Raw genomic sequence first — 18,870 nt, 5'->3', positions numbered from 1 at the left:
AGTGCCCCATCAGGCATGTGGGGAAACTATTCCTGTGAAGACAAGAGGTCTCACACCTCCTATAAATGACTTTGCCATGTAGCCAGAGTGAGTGTCACATTGATTACTTCAGACTGCATGTGCACCAGGAAATGGGGGACCACTGCATCTGTGCCATAGGAGGCGGAGACTAGCCCAGCAAATGAGAGGAGCCAAAATGGCCCTGGAATGAGCTGGGGGGACCTGGGGGGTCATGGCTGGCTGTGGATGCTGCATGGCTGCAGAAGTGGAATAGGAATGTCCTCATTAGAGTCACATGTAAAATAAGCCTGCCAATTCCCCCAGCGCAAGGCCTCCACTCACGAAGCGAAGGAAGAGATGAAAAGAAAATTAACCCTCTTCCCTTATCGGTCTATTCCCTTCCCTGCGCTTTGACCTGTTTTCCCATCAGAGGCAATCTCTCTGCCTCTTCAGGGCGAATCACCCACACGACGAGCGGAGAAGATTTAATAAAAGGTGCATAATGTCCTGAATAATACCAATTATCCGTCAGGATTAGCCGTCCTGTGTGGGCAGATATTGTTCCTAATGCGCTCCCTGAAAAGGAAAGATATTATTATTGTATAGAAATAATTCATCAAAGGGTGCAGTATACATTATGAATACAGCCTTTCATCTGTCAATAAAATTCAGTGGCCTAGCCTCCTTTTCTCTGCTTCTTTTAACTAAAAATTCAGTTTTTATGGATTGATGTTCGCTCTGAACAGAGGGTGAGTTCAGTGTGTCTTCGTGTGCCGAAGCCGCTGCAGACCCTGGGACTGTTAGCGAGTCGCTATCGCGGCGCTGTGGTGCTCTCACCTGCTTCTGCCTCCCAGCAGCAGAGCCTGGGGGGAAACCCCGATACCGAGCGACGCGTACAACCGCGGCGACAACATCTAAGATCCCGGCCTGTCACAATAATCTCCGCGTATCCACGAGACCGACGGGGGACGGGAGGATGTCCCGCAGGGCGCCCCCTTTCCAAGAGCATCAGCGATGATCCATGCATCGCCCCAAGCGATGACGCCGAGGCAGAAGCGTGTCACTTATCCGCAACGTGCAGGCACGGCACAATGTATCGGGTACCGTAGAGTAGCGGGACTGCAATGTTGCGTTTATAATTTGGCAGCCCTGCAATGATTTCCCGTTTAATTTCTGTGTAGGCAAACAGACCACACAGCACAACGCCAAGATCACAGGAGATTTCACCATCATCTTCCATGTTTAACTGGCACACATTTAAACAGGAAGAGACTGATTTACAGCCAACTTTTTAAAAAAATCATTAAAACTAATTAGAACTAAGAACCAAGTGTGTTAGAGACAATGTGAGCGCAGATATATAACAAAGACTTGCAACCAGCTTACCCAGTGAAATGAAAGACAGAGAATCCACCCAACACACAAGTTTCAAACCTCAGCTGAATAACATCAGCATTTAATAACCTCTTATTTTCCATATATGAATATATAGCTGTGGCCAAATTAATGTTCATGTATGAAACACTGCTAAAATCACTGCCTGCCAAGAGGTCTGAGAATCCCATATTCTAAGTACGCCCACAGTGCATTCTTATCTGATACTGACTTTCTCTCTAAAAAGGATGTGTCCTGTAGTAAATGTCCCCACAATCACTTCCATTTGCAAAACCAAGCTGGATATAATGGATCCTCAAATTCTTTTGATCAATTCATTGCTCTTCCTGGACTGTATGTGACCATCCCCAATTCTGACCCTGCGTTCTCAGCAGCGGATGTAACAGCGAAGGAAGATGGATCACACACAGAATTAAGACAGGGCTCCAATTCTGGACCTCAGCTCTGTAACTGCTACCCTTAACTGTCCATCATGCAGAGTATTAACCAGTCAGTTTCACAACACGGAACAACATGGAATAAGAACATGCTGGGAATCGGTAAATGACATCAGATAATATTATTATTATTAGTGTTATTATTATTATTATTATTATGTATGACTTATACAGTGGTCCATTCCATGCATCTATTATTACATTCCCTATGGAAAGCCTCCAGAATAATTGAAATTGATTACAGCAATGAAGGGTTACTTGGCTCACTTATTGATATCGGATTTAGACCTAATATTCAACAGATGTCCTGTTCAATGTAAAAACTGATTGAAAACACACTAAATCCTTTGTTCCTATACATCATACTTAAAGGATTTATCGAGCATTGCTCAGTTTAGTAAGGTCCCAAGGCACCGCTGTGAAACCATCACACAGGGAAAAGAAATCAATCCCAGAGTACAAAGCATGCGGCTTCTCTGGAGAGACAGTCCGTGAGGGAACAGCTGCTGGAAACATTCCGAATGAACCTGGAAACTAACCTGCGAGCTCAATGTAAAATGGACACATGACCACTTTGCGCTACTCACAAACTTTCAGACAGAACTCCACTCAGGACAGTCTATTATTTTGAAAAAAGTGTTTTCAGACTGTAATTCCCATTAGATTAGTCTCAACAATATTCACCCTAGGATATACTCTACAATATCTATCTCAGGACAAAATAGCTGTGTCATCCAGAAAATGGCAGCCTCCACATAAAAAGAGAATACAAAGGCTGCTTCAGTAAAGGCAGAGAGACCCACAAACCCACATAGGACCTGGAGAACTGTGTGACAAGTCTGTTCTATTCTAACTGGAAAAAATGAACGGTATTTATTAAAGGTTAGTCACATGGAGGACATCGCTGCTGATCAGCAGTCGTGGCGTAGTACAGAAATACCCAGGCAGCCCCTCTCACCTCTCTCTGCCACACCGGGTTGATGGTGTTGCAGACGATGCCGGACCTCTTCTCCTGGCCGTGGTGGGGCAGGGCGGGGAAGATGCTGTGCTTGCCGGGCTGGATGGCGATCTTCAGGTACGGGTCGGGGTTGAAGAACATGCCCTTCTTCAGTCCCACAGCCTGGAAGTCTGTGCGGGTGAGCAGAGGAGCAGGGCTGTCAGCTTATGTCTAAACAACCACGGGGGGTTGGGAAAGCCAGACACAACAGACTAATCTCTGGTGGTAAACATGACCTTTTAAGAGTCTTCTGTGCCACCAGTTAAAACAGAAGCACAGTTTGGCAGCCAATGGCACACGTCCCAGGCACTAAACATAATTGTGCGGGTGCATGGTGACAGATGGTGCTTCCCTGTGGTATACTGCTACGGTATACTTTCATGCAGTATACTGCCTAGGCAACGCCTTCAGCATTCAGAAGAGTGTGAGGCTGGTCCACCGACTCAGATGATTATGCGCATTGGAACAACCTGTTCTTAAAAGGTCTCAAGGCTACTGATTGGTTAACAATCAGATGACCTTACGATGAGACCCTGAAGACGCTGCTAAAGTGACACAACGCTGATGTCATATGTCTCTGATGTCACTGACGGGAAGTAGGCATACTGAGAAGTGGATGGAATCATACAGTAGTTTGGATAAATCCCTCAGGAGATCATTAGTGCTTTCCACATTCAGCTATAAAAATAGGAAATAAATTCTATTGAAGAATGCAGCTGATTCAGGTGTGCGCTATGGTGTGGCCCTTTATGCATGGCAGGGACAGAGGATCTGTCCTTATCTGTTCTGCACTCACGCGTCTCCATTGATCAAAGCCCGTAGCACGAGAAAGGGCTGTTCCCTGCCTCTCTTTGCCTCCCCTGATAAATGGCATGCAGTAGTTAGGAGGGCCATTTCCCAGTGCGGGCTGCCGGGGCTGCCCTTCCTCTCAATCAGCAATCAGCACTTTGTCTTTATCTTCTCAGTTAGAATTAATAGGCCTTTATGGCCCTCTTCTCCTACCATTGCTGAAAGCTCAGCTTGCGCAGAGGCGAGGGAAGTCCTGCTTCATGAGCATCAAACTTATTCTCCACCGATTTAATTCTGGAATATACAAGCTTTCAAGCAGTTGGGTGTCCCTTGGCTAAATTCTATATGCTACAATTACTATAGGTAAGCGTGCATTAAAATGGACATGTAATGGAAAGAAGTCTGTGCCCTGCAGAGATTGTGTTAACTTCTTTTCACTTATGAAATCAACAAAACATGCAATTTGACCGGGATGCACAAACTTTTGCATTTTGCTGTATATACACTGTATTTTTTCTTATACAGTTTTAGATTTGTAATTCTTATGCAACTTGCAGAAATGCAACGCTACTAGCTTTGTTTCAGCACACTGTACTATCTGAATAAAGGATAACTGATGGGAGGGTGGATTGTGTAAGAGTTTTTAGGGGCATGTGCTTCCTAATTCTGGAGCTGTCTTTTCACTCGGCATATAACAGTCCTACGAAATGGATCCTGAAACTTGGAAGACAGTACCTCAAGATTCTCAGTCAAGGCACTACAATCCAGCTTGACACAGGCAAACTATATTGCTCAAATTGAATCACAATCAAGCCTTAATTAAGATAAGAATACTAACTGAAAGGTTTGTTTTTCTTCACAATCACAGTTTCATTTAAATATCAGAGTCAAGCAAAAACATGGATTGAATCCATGTTTCTACCCAAAAGCTAATAAAGAGAGTGATAGGATTCCTTCTGCTACGCAGCGTCAGTGTACAGTAACTTTACTGATGACAAATAGCACAGTATATTCAAAATGATCAATTTCAGCGAGCTGCTTAATCAGAGGCACATTGGGGGGAACAGCCTATCCTCACAGCAGTGATTTAGCTGTGCAGAGAATGGACGGAGGCAGATTTAGAGGGAAGGATTGATGGAGGGAGGGAGGGATGGGCAGCCAGGGAGTGGGAAGAAGAACGAGCCTTCAGGAGGTCAGGTACACCTTGCCCCCCAGCGAGACGGCAAAGCGCTGACCGTCAGCAGACGCCAACTAGTGTGTGTCAACCGGGGTGGGGGGGGGGGGGGGGGGGGGGGAGATGGGGCACTGCTGATGCATGGCGCCTCTTCTCCGCCACAGTCAATCCCATAAGCACCCTGGTCAGAGTCACTCTGTCTGTGCCTGCTAAGGATGGCCATCTAAAATAACGTGGCGATCGCACGTTCTGTCCGCGAAGAGTAAATACAAAAATAATTAAAGCCTGATGCTCACCCCAGGCAATGTACAAAACTATTTCAGACCGGAAGATTCCACATATTCACTTAATCATTTAATAATTCTTAGGCTCTTGGGCTGTCCTATACCCTCCATCATGAATACTGATGAGGAAGCAAGCATCACAATATTGACACAAGTAATTGATTTGTGACATAAAACTGAAATATTTTAGTGATGTAAAATGTGGCCTCATCCCTTGTTTATGATTTGTCGATGTGCTATACTGGCCCCGCAGAGTGAAGCATGTGATCTAATTGAGAGATGAGAATCAGAGAGATGACAGACCGCAGCATTTCTCTCTTTTCGGTTTCATAAGGTAGTGTGTACAGTATTCATATGTGTGTGTATCTGCATGTGTGTGTGTGTGTGTGTCTGCGTGTGCACATGCGTGCATGCATGTGTGTTTATCAAAAACATATCATAATATACATCTAAGGTCAGGTTTAGTAAGCTTGTACAATGAGTACTGTTACAACATTATACATGATGATAATATGAGCAGCTAGCAGGGTACTTCTCAGGGGAGTACAGCACATATTAATATTGGCAATCAGTCTTCATAGAGAACAGCTGATACCCACTAATCTCTCTTTTTGACTGGGAATCAAGATGTGCAATTGGCTTACATATGCTTAGTCTTTTCTGTACCCAAAGCCACACCAGTGAAATGATATCATTTTCTCTTACCAAATTTCACTTCAATATCATTTATTCTCAGTCCATTAAGCTTAAAGGCAAACCTTGTCCAAAACTTTTTTCCCTTACTGTTTAGTGCATCGAAACAAGGACTACTTATCATTCCCTTAGCCATCCAGAAGTGGCTTGGTATATTGCAGGCTATTCTATAGAGGCTGAGCTTGTGACGTGTAAGATATTATTTTTAGATGCTGTTGCAGTGGGAGATCCTGGAATTCTGCACACACACAAAAAAAGAAAAAGCTCAGCAGTCTTCAGGTTACAAGGACTCATTCTAGAGGAAAACAAAATGCATATAAACACCATCTCAGCAGTGGTGCACTGAACAGAGGGTACTGGCCAAGAGAAACAACCTTTAAAAATCCTTCCCCAAAATATGGAAACTTAGCTTGTCAACCTGAAACTGCAGACTGCTTCTAGAGTACGTGTCCACTCAGCAAATCTTTACATCAACGTCTGCCTCTGCAGTACATTTCTGTAGGTCAGAAAAGTGTTGATTGTTGTGAATCTATAGCACTGTATCTAAAAAGCTTGATGATAAAAGTATTTCTTTGCTCTGTTCATACTCTGCTCTAAGAGTAGTGATACAGAATTTAAGGCATATCAGGACAAGATTACATAAGACCATATTTAGGAGTAAAATAACATATCCAGAGCACTTTGCTGTTTTATAAGTTCTTGTTGAAAGGACTGACTCAACACTGCTAAAATGGGGAGGGTTCGATGGAAAAGTCCAGAGATGCCCATGGGCACTTCAGCACTCAGAAAAAGAAAACACTCTCACGAAAGGAAAGAGCAGGCATTGCTCACGGAAAAAAAAGTTCACTTTTGCCTTAGGTAGGAATGTATCACTGGCTTATCACCCCATAGCTGCTCCAGCATAAATTAAAAATAAATGAGGCTACAAGCCAACATGATAATGGATTGATGAAAAACAAACACTGACCTGTCTTAGTCATATTAAAACTCAAGCTTTGTGGTGTGCAATAACTGCATGCGAAGCACACCATATACAGTATAATTAAACAATAAATCACTTGCTTTATAAACTGATTAGAGCATCAACATGGCTAAGCACATGGTTAAATGAAGCATGAATGTAAAAAAAAGCAGGCAATATTTTCAAAATGAGGCCTGGATACAGTTAAATCATGAATAGTTCTGTCCGTATCTGTTCGCAGACATTCACCAGAATTTGACTTTGCTTATAGTCCGTCCACCACAACAACGAGTCCAATAATAAAAGTATCAAAACCCATTTTGCTAAGTCAATGCTACACTGCATAAACACATTCGACAGAACAAATACACGGGCTGGAATAAGGCCTGGCTTCTGCACTACCCTGACCATCCATCCCCATAGAGAAGCACTGAACCTTAACGGACTCCAGTGGGAAGAGTGGGCCTGCCTGTCAGTGGCGATATGGTAACACTGACAGTGACAGAGTGACGGGTCGGTGGTGGGCAGTGGCGGGCAGCGGCGGGCGGCGGCGGAGGCGGGCACATGGCGCACTCACCGGACAGGGAGAAGCTGATGAGTCGCCGGGTGCCCTGGCTCTGAATGACCTCCTCGCCGGTGACAGGCTTGAACACCTGCGGAAAAAAACGGCGTTACGTGATGAAAAGAGAAAACGATAGAGAGAAACAGAGAGATAAATCAGCCGGGTCTTCTACTCCTCCCTCTTTTCCTCCTGCCCTGGAATGCTGTACTTAAAGCCCATTACACGGCCAGGCAAACGGCCGGATCAATAGTGCACATTCATTAGGGCTCAATTGATCCAGCTTCCAGGAAGCAGGGGAACTGGGGACCACAGGAGATGGGTCTTCTCAGAAAGAGAGAAACTGCATCCACAACACTTCGACGGGGAAGACCGGCACCTCTCTCACAGTGACTTTATGATACCCTGTTTATCGACAGCATAAAACTACATACACTCAAAAATGCAATTTTCAATAAATAGCAAACTGCACAGAGGTATATTTTATCCTAAATTTTTCAATCTGGAGGACGTGTTTGCAAATTCCTAAATACATTCACTGACAGCATTTCTGAAGTCAGCAGTCTCTTTGCACAGCAGGGTGTAACTATGTCTCAACAACAGTAAGAAACGAAGTAAACCTGATTTATTCATCTAAATTGAGAAGTTTAAGCATTTTGAGAAATTAAAATACACAGAAAGAAGAACCACATGCTGAGAAATTCAAGCACACATGTCTTGACCAGCTGCACAAAATGAGATGCAAATCCTTTCTTCGACTGTATAACACAAAAGCCATCCTGGTCCCACTTCACAATAACCAGACTTCACAGATTACCAGCAACCACAGAGAGATTAAAATCTGAGTGGTGCCTGTATTAAGCTCTACAATCTCCCTTCACTGGTGGATTTGTTCACAAAGAAAATCTGTATAAGTTCACTCATCTGGTGCTTATTCGTTTATCATATAACAAAATAACATGTTTATGTGGATAGGCACGGATCACAGTATAAAGACACATGAGGAGATGTTCCACATGAGGACAGACATGTGGATTGCATTGTTAAAAGGAGAGGTCGTTGTTGAGTCATGTTTTCTGAGTGCTGCATGATTTTCAGTTATAACGTGAAGGCTATGCTTCACAGAGCAGAACCCACGCCTCTTTTCACGGGCCTCTGGGGAACGGGGGGGGGGGGGGCAAGAAACCTGAGATTCGCTGAAGGTGAAGAAACAGCGAAAGCACCGAGGACACCTGCTGTGAAACACAATGGCCGCCCCTGCGCCGCAGCCGCCATTGAAAAGGCCCGCGGAAAAACGGCATTCCGCTCAGAGCGAATCTGCCGCACGCTTCAAAGAAGTGGGTCACGATCCACCTCTTTAATGGAGCAGTCTTCAGACACTGAATGGCCGTCTTTTGCCAGAGCATCTTTGTGATCCTGCTCTTAAGCGACCGCGCCACTTTTCACTCCGCTGAACAGACTCCCCCTTTTTTTCTCATTGGCAAAGAAACCCAGCTGCACGTTGGCTCTGAATGCTAATCTTCCGCCGAAGCCAATCACGCAATCCTGAGTTTGGGGGAAGAACCCCTCGGGCTAAAACATGTTCTAGATGGATGAAAACATTGATAGATGTTGTACCGACTGCCACATTATCAATGTGTTCATTTTCTCACATTGAAACAAAACAAAACCATTAATCCCGGCTGATTGATGTTGCATAAAACTGGCCCTGATCTGTTGGGTGGTGGAGGGGGGGGGGGCCATTAGTGTTCACAGCGCATGGCTGTAGGTATGGCGATACGGAGGAGTGATTTGTGAGGAGCAGGTCTGTTAAAGCTATCGGTCTGTCAGACTCTGGCTCAGGCACGTGTGCTGCCTGCTGAATCGCAGAGAGAGAGAGTGAAAAGCAGGAAATGGAGGGAGGAATCTCCACTGCAGTGCGGCTGCTTGCTGACGGGACCGGGGCCCACGTGAACAGCTTACACAGCAGTGGGGTGAGTCAGCAGCCAGCTGGGCAAGGGAGTCCGCACACACACTCACACACACAGACATAGACACACACACACACACACACACACACACACTCAGACGTACACACACACAGATATAGACACACACACACACACACACACACACACACTCAGACGTACACACACACAGATATAGACACACACACACACACACACACACACACACACACACACAGACGTACACTCACACATACGCACACATTCCCTCTCTTTTGCTCTCCTGATCATTCATTCTATCCTTGCCCTCCTTCAAATAATTACATTACAGAACATTACTCAAACCTACACAGACCAAAGTTGTTGTAATTGAGCACTAACGTACAGAAGACAGAAAGGTATTTAAGTCAAACTTTACATTACTAATATAATACTCGGTATTATAATACTACAGAATGAAATGCTTTCATTTTTTTCTCTACTGAAATCGTGTACACCATATATCCTGTAAACAAGGGCTAAAGAGAAGTCAGACATATCTGACAGGAAAAATAAAAAAAAGTCCATACAAAATACATGCGTAACAAAAAATGACTCATCCTGATGAGATATGCGGCTCAGTCTGTAGGACGGCTGAATGTTGAGCCACATGTGAATCTCCGGCACACCATAATACCTTCTGAGCTGTCAGCCCTTCTCTATCTGCCCTCTCTGCCTTCAGCCTGTCTGAATAAAAGCAAAGGGCAGACCTGTCTGCCCCCCCTTTAAGAGAGAGGGAGAAAAAAAGTATTCTTATTTACTCTTCCAAACCTCAGTTGTTACATGACAACCGGCATGGCACGTGTCTGGTTTATTTCACATCTGAAAAACACACAGATCCCAATTCGAGGCAGATGGCCTTCCTTTATAAAAAAACAAACAAAAAAAACAAATTTTAACTAGCAAACCCACACAACCCATCTACATTTAAATGCTCCAGCTGTCTGCCAGTGTTACTAAAGATGAGCCTTTGAGCACAAGCCATCAAACAGCAGTGTCCAGCACTACATCCTTAACCTCTCCACTAAATTAAATTTGCACTCTTTGTTCTGTTCAAATAGACCCAGAACCAGAAAACACAATTACACAGCATGTGCTTCCCAACAGTGCTCAAGCATATTAAAGTTAGATGATCACACATACAATATAAATGTATTTCATAAAAAATATGCATAATATGCATCATTGAAAATGCCCTCTGAGATAACTGAGGGAGAGATAATGAGCAGTGTGTCCACTGCTCCGAGTGAGTTTCTGCTTGAATCAAATGTGAGTCTACAGCCTATACGCAAGAGAACAGCTATACTCTGAAGCCTAAATCAATAAGAGTTCCCATTTTATTTTTTGAGTGCACGTTAGATTTAACCGCAGAGGCACAGATTTTTTCCAGCTATTGGAGAGACACTCAAACAATGACTTAAATTAATGACTAGTGATAGAAGAATAAACCAGTTTGACACACAACCTATAAAATCTCAGCAGTGTGAAAGGAGCACTGTGGATAATCTAGCGCACGCAGATACTCTCCTGTGTTCCCAGTCAGTGGGTAAGTATCCCAAATACCTGAGCCAGAACTGGACAAAGCAGCCCTCCTCACACGGAACCGACAGAGAGGACGCCACTCGCCTAAGCAGGATTTCTGGGTAAGTGTGTTACACTGGAATTGACCCTGGGACATCATCACAACGACCGCTTGCTCTAACACACGCTGCTAACCACAGAGAGCATCAGGTTGGATGCGATGTGACATTTTTCACATCCGTCTTCGGGTGAGTGACACGTCCATCCTGGAGAGATTCCAGCTGCCCTCACCCTGCACTCAATCATCCCCTTTAGCATTCAACACCACCCTCCTGAACTAGTTCCCAGCAAATGACGTTCGCAGTGATGTTCGCATCTAATTGGGCTCACTCAGCCATTTCTGGAAAAGTATGAGACCAACATCACAATCAGTCACTGGCTTCCCTTGTTTGATCGAATTCAACTGTGTTACTGTATTCTAACAACTAATTCTAAGAATATACACACACACATGCTCTGTGTATGAAAGTTGACTCACCAAATGTTTAGCTATGTCTCCGATTGACTAGTTCTGATTTTTCTACCTCAAGATGATCTGGTTTACTGGAGTTGATACTTATTTTGTTGAGAGACAACAGCAACAGACTCCAAATGCAAATTCCATATCTAGAATCAAGTGTAGACATTTGGCCAGCTTTCATGTACAGGAACTAATGATGCAGCAACACAGCTGGCCACAAAACAACTGAGCGGCTGATTGTCCAATTGACCTCATATTCATTATTTTAATTCAAATCCAATGTGTGTGTACTGAGCCAAAACTACAAAAATGATGTTGTCCCAATACTTTTGCATACATAGAGTAAATAAAAAATTAAAAGAAGCGAGAATGTTCTTCACAACCCAGGGGCTTGGTTTAATCTGTAGCTACTCTATACATAACCCATTATCATCAGTGCAATAAGGCTCTTTATATAATTGGACTTTTATATTGCAGACTCCCTTTAGACTAAAAATGAATTACAGTAGATATAATTTGAGAAGACTAATTTACAGATCTTGTTTCAGTGTAGAGAGAGCTTAGGTTTCCATAAATGCACAAAAGCCTTGAATTGAAAAGATCTTTTGTGAGACCATGGTCTGGATATTAATGTGCATATACACAGCGTGTATAGCAGGGCACCTGAAGAGTACTGAAGCTTTAAGGCACATTACAAATGCCCCAAGTGCGCTATGTTGGTGAAAATGTTTCTCCAAAGCCTAGACTAAAAAGGAGGGCATATGAGGTATGGGTCGTTTTCGGAGGCAGGACACAGTTACGCTTCAAGCCAACACTATTGGATGGTTATAAAAGTGACCTTTGACAAACCCTATAACAGCCCACTGTGATTGGGTGGGTCAGTTGTTTGGAACTGGTTGGTTAGGAAAATAACACAAACACAATCTTTTTTTTTGACGGATGCAGCGCCCTTCCCAGAGGTCTTATTCTGACCCCAGGAAGAAAGCATACTGTCTCTTATGGGGCATGTACACATTGAATTGAATGAGACAAACAAAAGTAATGTCAATGTGGCCACGCGGATGTGTGAGGAGTTTAGGGACTGCCTCCCTGCACGTGGCTGCAGATTAATTATTTTGTGTTATGTTCCATACTTACACTTAGCTGCAAACACTACTAGGCTGGGCTCATACCATCAGAGAACACTGGGCTAGGAAAATACGGTCGGTACCAACACAGTGATCTAATGATGCAGGATTTGTGATGGCATGAATCCATGTGTGGTGTGTGTTTTGCCTGCAAGCTCTAATTGCCCAACACAAACCAAACAAATCTGCGTACATTGGCTGAGAGAAGAGCTATTGCAGCCAATCAGAGCTCTTCTCCTGTGGGTGATAGTACTGTCCAGGGGGTGAGAGAGCCCTTCTTGATGTAAACAGGCCACATGCAATTAGAAATGAGAACCTCAAGAAACCTCTTAAGAGAGGTATTAATAGATCTGAAGCAATCTTGCACTAATCCTGCTGTCAGGCAACCAGACAGATGGGGGAATCACCACAAACACTTAAAACACTTCCAAAACACCTTTTCCAAATGATGATGATGATGATTATTATTATTATTAGTATTATCATGGTAGGTTCACCATTGTGCGTGTTATTTTTAAAGGGACAAGGAAAATTACTCAAAGAAAATCTTAAAATTTTACCCTTCCTCTTCACATTCTATGAGCCACAACATAAGTCTTACACAATACAGAAAAGTCATACACATTTTGATATTAGTCCTATAGAAACCGCTCACAGCTGCTGAGAACAGCTGCACTCTGTGAGAAGACGACATGCTTTATATGAGCCATCCACTCGCAGCTCCACCTGACTCCTCCCATTGATATCCCCCCCCCGAACCCTCCTATTGGTTCTGCTCCTGATCTGTCCCATTAACCCCTCCCTGTGACACGGGCAGTGCCCAGGTGTCTGAGGACTCACAGGTGCAGAGGAGTTCTTCACTGTCACGCTGGGGGTGGTCGCTCGAAGGGCCCCGCTGACCCCGTGGTAATACTTGAAGCAGATCTTCGTTTCCGCTGCAAGGAAGAAAGAGAGGAGGGGGAGGGATGAGATTAAGGGCAACCAATTGCTTTTCCATACACATGACCCACTGTCCTGAAACTCAGGGCCACTTCTGCTTTGACAATGGCTGGTTTGACAATGAGATAATGCTAATCCAGTATGTCAGTGAAAACACAAGCCCTTTGCTGAGAAGTGACCTTTGTGGTAGCTGGAGCATGAACTAGACAATGCCTGCACATGCCTTATGTTTTCCAAACATAAGATTCCTTCAGGAAAACCTTAAGTGCACATGCACAGGGATGGGAAGTAGTGTATCGAACCCCGGTGGCCCTTTACTGGGCAAACATTGGTGATCTTCCTGGGTACCTTGTGAACTACAACCTTGCTGTTGGAGAGCAGGTTCATGCCCAGTAGCAGTCATGGGGCACCTGGGCTTCAGCACTGAAGATGTTTGGCATGGTCAGGTTATTAGGAGGTCAGGTTAAATTCAGAAGGGTGCTGCATAGCTTACTGGTTTTACAGACACATGACAATAAGTATTGAGGAGCTTCCTGTCATCTAAGAACTTTCACATTAGATTAATTGGCTAGGTTGTTGAATGTGCTTCAATTTTCATACCAGATTTTTTTTAAATTTCTGCTTTCAAACAAGCCTATACCTGTCTCTGTTTTTTTTTTTGGTAAGTGTTTTCTTGGTATAGAGTGCCTGTGCTCAGCCTTTCACTTGTGATTACTCTGTGACACAATAAAGTAATTACTTAACCTATACGCACTGTTATTGGTGTACAATTAAACATTCTCAGGAGATGCTCGAGCCGAGACATTGTTAACTGCCGCCGTTGTCGTTACAGTGCCGGCGAGGGCACGAGAAAAGCAGCTGTGGGAACACGGGACACGGAGACAAACAAAGCCGCCGCTAATTCTGGGTTAGCGAATAAATCCCGACGACAAGAAGACGGGTGTTCTCGGGGGTGGATGTCCCCTGTGAATTAACCGTGCTAAATAAAACTCCCTCTCCTTGTGCGATTACGCTTCACAGAAATAGAGTTGTAACACATCCGCGAGGAAACGGCACAGTTTTCGCTGTTCCACATTCGCCTGCCCCTACCGAATCCATCGGCCGCACCTGGGCCTCTGTCACATGAGTAATGGGGCACCATTTCCACCTAAAAGCTGTTATTTGTATTCACGAGCACGCCACCGTCATTGAAGCTCCCTGTGCTCAGCGCAGGTCCTGCAAAATTGGGCACTGATCCAGGGCTTAAGCTCACTGAGCGATTCATAATTTATACAGGAAGTGAGATCATTAACTATGTAATTTGATTTGCTATGCACTTCGGGTCAATAACAAAATGTGAAAAACGAAGATGCCTTCAGAACATTTTATCTGATGTGACATGACAGATGACAATTGCCATGGCAATTTTAATCTCTGTCAACAGAATGGTGATTTTAAAAAAGAAATAACTGAAGGGGCAGTATTAAGATGTGTACATTTGCATGGAAAAGTTAGTTAATTCCTTAACAGTCATATTTCACTCTGTCACAGTGCCTATGTTTTGACAGTAGGCAGCTCACACACTTCCACAGAAACTGGGCATATTAATTAATTAATACGATATATTAATTTAAATTTTTGTGATGGAAAATTAGCACAATTTTCTATGTAGTACTTCCATGACCACATTCTGTATGGATGCACTTTCCACATTTCAAAGAAACAATTAAATTGGAAAAACGGTTTGGTTTTGGATGTTTAGCTACACAGAGTCAAAGTTATACAGCAGCTGAGCACTAACATTATCTTCATAGCAATGTTATCTCAAAAATAAATGTTTTGGTCAAGCTGCTACTTAAACATTTTAGGTGGTTTAACACAAACTGTCGCCAACAATAAAGCATCTGTTAGTATTTACAAAACTTTGGAAGCTGTGTTTAACTGAAGGAGAAATCATTGGCATCAGAAATGGAACATTTTTATTTTTTGTTTGAGCATTCCTATTTCAGATGCCAGAAAAATATTGTTGAAACATATCCAGTATGCTGTTATTCAGATTTTAGATGAGTTACGATATGACTTGGAAACACAAACACACAACCAAATGCTTACATTGGCGTTGGCACCACATACACAATAAATTCATTTAATTGTTGTAATATTCAAACACATTTTCTGTGGCAATGTTTACATGATTAGTTACCCCTGTGTAATAGCCATTTTAATCCCAGTCTATTCTACTCCAGTCCATTTCTTTGGGCTTTGGGGCAGTAGAAAATGGTTAAAATATGTGAGGCATGTCAATTTATAAATGATAAAGAACAGATCTTGTGCTAAAAGGCAGTTAATATTATGTTGTGGTAAACAGCGGAAGCCCTACACAACATAAGCTGAGTTTGTAAACCCGCCTTGACTCCAACCATCACAAAACATCAAATCAGTCCTGGACCTTCAGCAAGGACATGATACACAAGAAAAGTCACCACTTTGAAACCAATATCACACAGACCAAGGCCGAAGCATGCAGTACAGCTGTCGCAAATGGGTTCTGTCTCACACTAAAAACTTACCAATGACCCTGAGGGAACGTTTAATGGATATGCCAAAGCACATACCAACCCAATGGGCTTTATTATAAGGTAGATTTATAAAGGTTTGGGAAAGCCTCACACAAACACATTTCACTGGGTTGTATATTATCAGAAGACCACAAGGGCACACACATGCCTCCTTGGTGCTTTTGACCCTTTTCAATCATTGAGCCCATTTTTTTCATTGTCTTAAAGGGACCTGCTACCTCACTTTTGTCGTGTGCATTCTGGAAATGACAGAAAATGTGCAATACTGTCTTATTATACTCCAATACCTCTCAGAATGCAGTGTGAATAGCTACGGTTATGCTTGATACGGGAAACATACAGCTTGCAGTAAACGTTCCGTAGGGTTCACTTACCCTCCACAAAGTACGAGCTAGCGTCGATCTTCCACACAATCTGCCCCTTGTGTGACCCGTTCACTCCCCGGTTTTTATAGTCCAGAAAGTTCTCCGACAGAACCTCATCTGAAAAAGAGGATAAACAAGTCATTCCCCTCATCCGCATTTATTTATTGCCTGCCAGTGTACGATGTGTTCAGTACAAAGCTGGCTCTCGCTAATATTCTTTACTGTGTGCAAGGTGCCACTGACACTGCCATTAAAAGGTGAGAGACGACATTCAGCTGCTATTCAACACACAAACAGCAGAATTAGATGAAAACTAAAACTAAAAAATGTGGACATTCTGAAGGTACTCTGTTGATTTTGAAATGCACTTGTAATAAATCCCAAACAACACATCATCGAAGACAGGAGATGAAACGTGTTTTATAAACCTACGCAAAGTGCTGTATACCATTTGAACACATGATCAATCCGTTAGTGAGTCTGCTGTAGGGCATGGCACTGCAGCGCCTGAGAAAGACGCTTGCTCCCCACAGAGGTGCAGGCTCTTCAGACAGAGCGCAAGTGGAGTGGAGATTTGGCAAGCCTGAGTGTGTTACATTCTGTAGGCCCAGCACTGCCGGAGGCTAGCTGTCAAAGAGGAGAGCACCACACTGCAGCATCTTAACAATCAGAAGCTTACCAGGGAAGATTGTTAAAAATACCGGAACAGAAAAAGTGAATTTAAGGAAATGACTGAGTAAAACTGTATCGGCTGTGCGAAGCCAGCGTGGGCCCTTCGGTCTGAGGAAGCTGGGCTGGCTGACGGACGCTGCCGCCGCCAGCTCCCGCTCTGAGGAGGGGCTGAGCGGGTTGGCGGCGCCGGCGCTCACCGATGAGGTACATGCCGATCCAGTCGCCGGCGTCCACCTCCTCCTTGATGTCCCAGCAGATGACGATGTCCTGCGACTGCCCGATGGCGTAGAGGGAGTTGCTGACCATGAGGGTGGAGCGGCTGTCGGAGGTGACCAGGTCGGTGTCACTGGTGGAGCGCGGGATGAAGGCGCCGCTGTGCGGCCCGTTGCGGAGGTCCACGCCGGCGAACTGCTCGGGGTTGTAGCTGTAGCGCATGGGGTCTTTACAGCGCCGGCGGTTCTGCGAGCTCCGCGAGGGGGAGGCCATGGCTGCCAGCCCGAGGAACCTGTTCTGGTACAAGTTCTGGAGCCAGAGAGAGAGAGGGAGAGAGAGTCTCACACGCCACGTACAGCAGGCGTAGGACAAGAAACAGCACAGGACACTGTCTACTGAGGCTTTTTCAGGATTTGATTTTTATCAGTAATCCTCAAACTCCAACAGACTGAAAAAAATACTGTAAGTTTCTGATGATAAAAAGATAGAATCATTAAATTCTGCTGAGAACTGGCAGATACCCAACTGATGGTTTGATTGATATGTGGGAAAATGCTGAAAAAAGCAGTTGTGTGTTGAAACCCAAGAGAAAATGATTAATAGCATGACGACACTGAATAGAAGAACGCGCACTGAAACCCAGGTGGAAATGTTCATATGATAGGTGCATGGTTTGCAATTAGAAATAAACAGCAAAATAATGTCTTAAAACAGTATTTCTTTTCATAATCAAAGGAAGATGTTATCCCACTGAGTTTGTTTACTGTCGCATTTTTAATGATTAGGTAAACATGTTCATTCACTATAAGTCTACAAATCAGAATAGATCCGAACTGAACCACGTACCCTAATTACAGTCAACATTAAGGACAACTGAGCCAATATGAAATATCAGTAATGCATGGGTGCGTTCACACTTCAGCAGTAATTTATGATGTGTAAAGGTGCAACGTATTACATAGACTTAAATGTGCAAACTGTGAGATTGCAACCTCCCCCCCGCCATACAATCACAGCAATTACAGAAGCCTCCTTTTGGCCCTGTGACGACAGGCTGAGAGCAGAGAAATAAAGATCACAGTTTATGGACCATACATACGGTGGGGTTGGCAGAATGAATTTGCTGTGGCACGGCTCTGTGGAATCAGGAGTCGAAACCGTCGCTCACAAACGCACAGAGCGCGCTGTCACAATGAGAACGAGCTACGAAGGTGTGCCGTGGTGCCGGCCACCGAGAAGCAGACGTTTCCCATAATCCCCCAGTGAGGACTCAGCCTCTCTGTTTGCTGTAAACACTCAGGCACACATTTAAAAAACCTATTCTGGCTGGATGAGTCTTCTGGAATACCATAGAGCTCTGTAGAGCCCAGGATGTTTTTATTTCTTTATTTCCATGAAATCTTCTTGTACAGTTAATCTTTAAATTAATGTGTGGTGCATGGCAACCAGATTCCAACTACATATGCATCTACACACATTATAATCATGCTCCCACTGCGTCTTTTGTTAAATGTAGAAATTAATCTGTTAATTCATCTGGCTAAATGTAAAATAACACATGGATAAATTATATTTAATACCCTTTGAATGACGGTTTGTTGCATTTTGCTGATTTCACTATTCAGTCTAGCTAGTGAGGAGTTTGGAGTGCAGTGGAGCTGTAGTAACACTGTTGGCTGTC

At 43.8% G+C, this 18,870-nt stretch overlaps 1 protein-coding gene across 4 annotated transcripts in view; it reads right to left on the bottom strand.

Moving 5' to 3' along the window:
* The window catches only part of LOC118226451 (E3 ubiquitin-protein ligase HECW1), a 76,222-nt gene that overhangs the window by 38,097 nt on the left and 19,255 nt on the right, over window positions 1-18,870 (bottom strand). For all 4 annotated transcript variants that reach the window (XM_035416067.1, XM_035416066.1, XM_035416065.1 and 1 more), the window contains 5 exons: window positions 17,174-17,498; window positions 16,314-16,421; window positions 13,283-13,377; window positions 7,308-7,383; window positions 2,791-2,960 (listed from right to left, as the gene is read on the bottom strand). In XM_035416067.1, coding sequence (XP_035271958.1) covers window positions 2,791-2,960; window positions 7,308-7,383; window positions 13,283-13,377; window positions 16,314-16,421; window positions 17,174-17,498 — 774 coding nt within the window. The remainder of the gene's footprint in view (window positions 1-2,790; window positions 2,961-7,307; window positions 7,384-13,282; window positions 13,378-16,313; window positions 16,422-17,173; window positions 17,499-18,870) is intronic.

The sequence above is a fragment of the Anguilla anguilla genome, chromosome 4 (assembly GCF_013347855.1).
Source record: "Anguilla anguilla isolate fAngAng1 chromosome 4, fAngAng1.pri, whole genome shotgun sequence".
Classification (NCBI taxonomy): Eukaryota; Metazoa; Chordata; class Actinopteri; order Anguilliformes; family Anguillidae; genus Anguilla; species Anguilla anguilla.
This window is presented reverse-complemented; position numbering and strand designations above follow the sequence as displayed.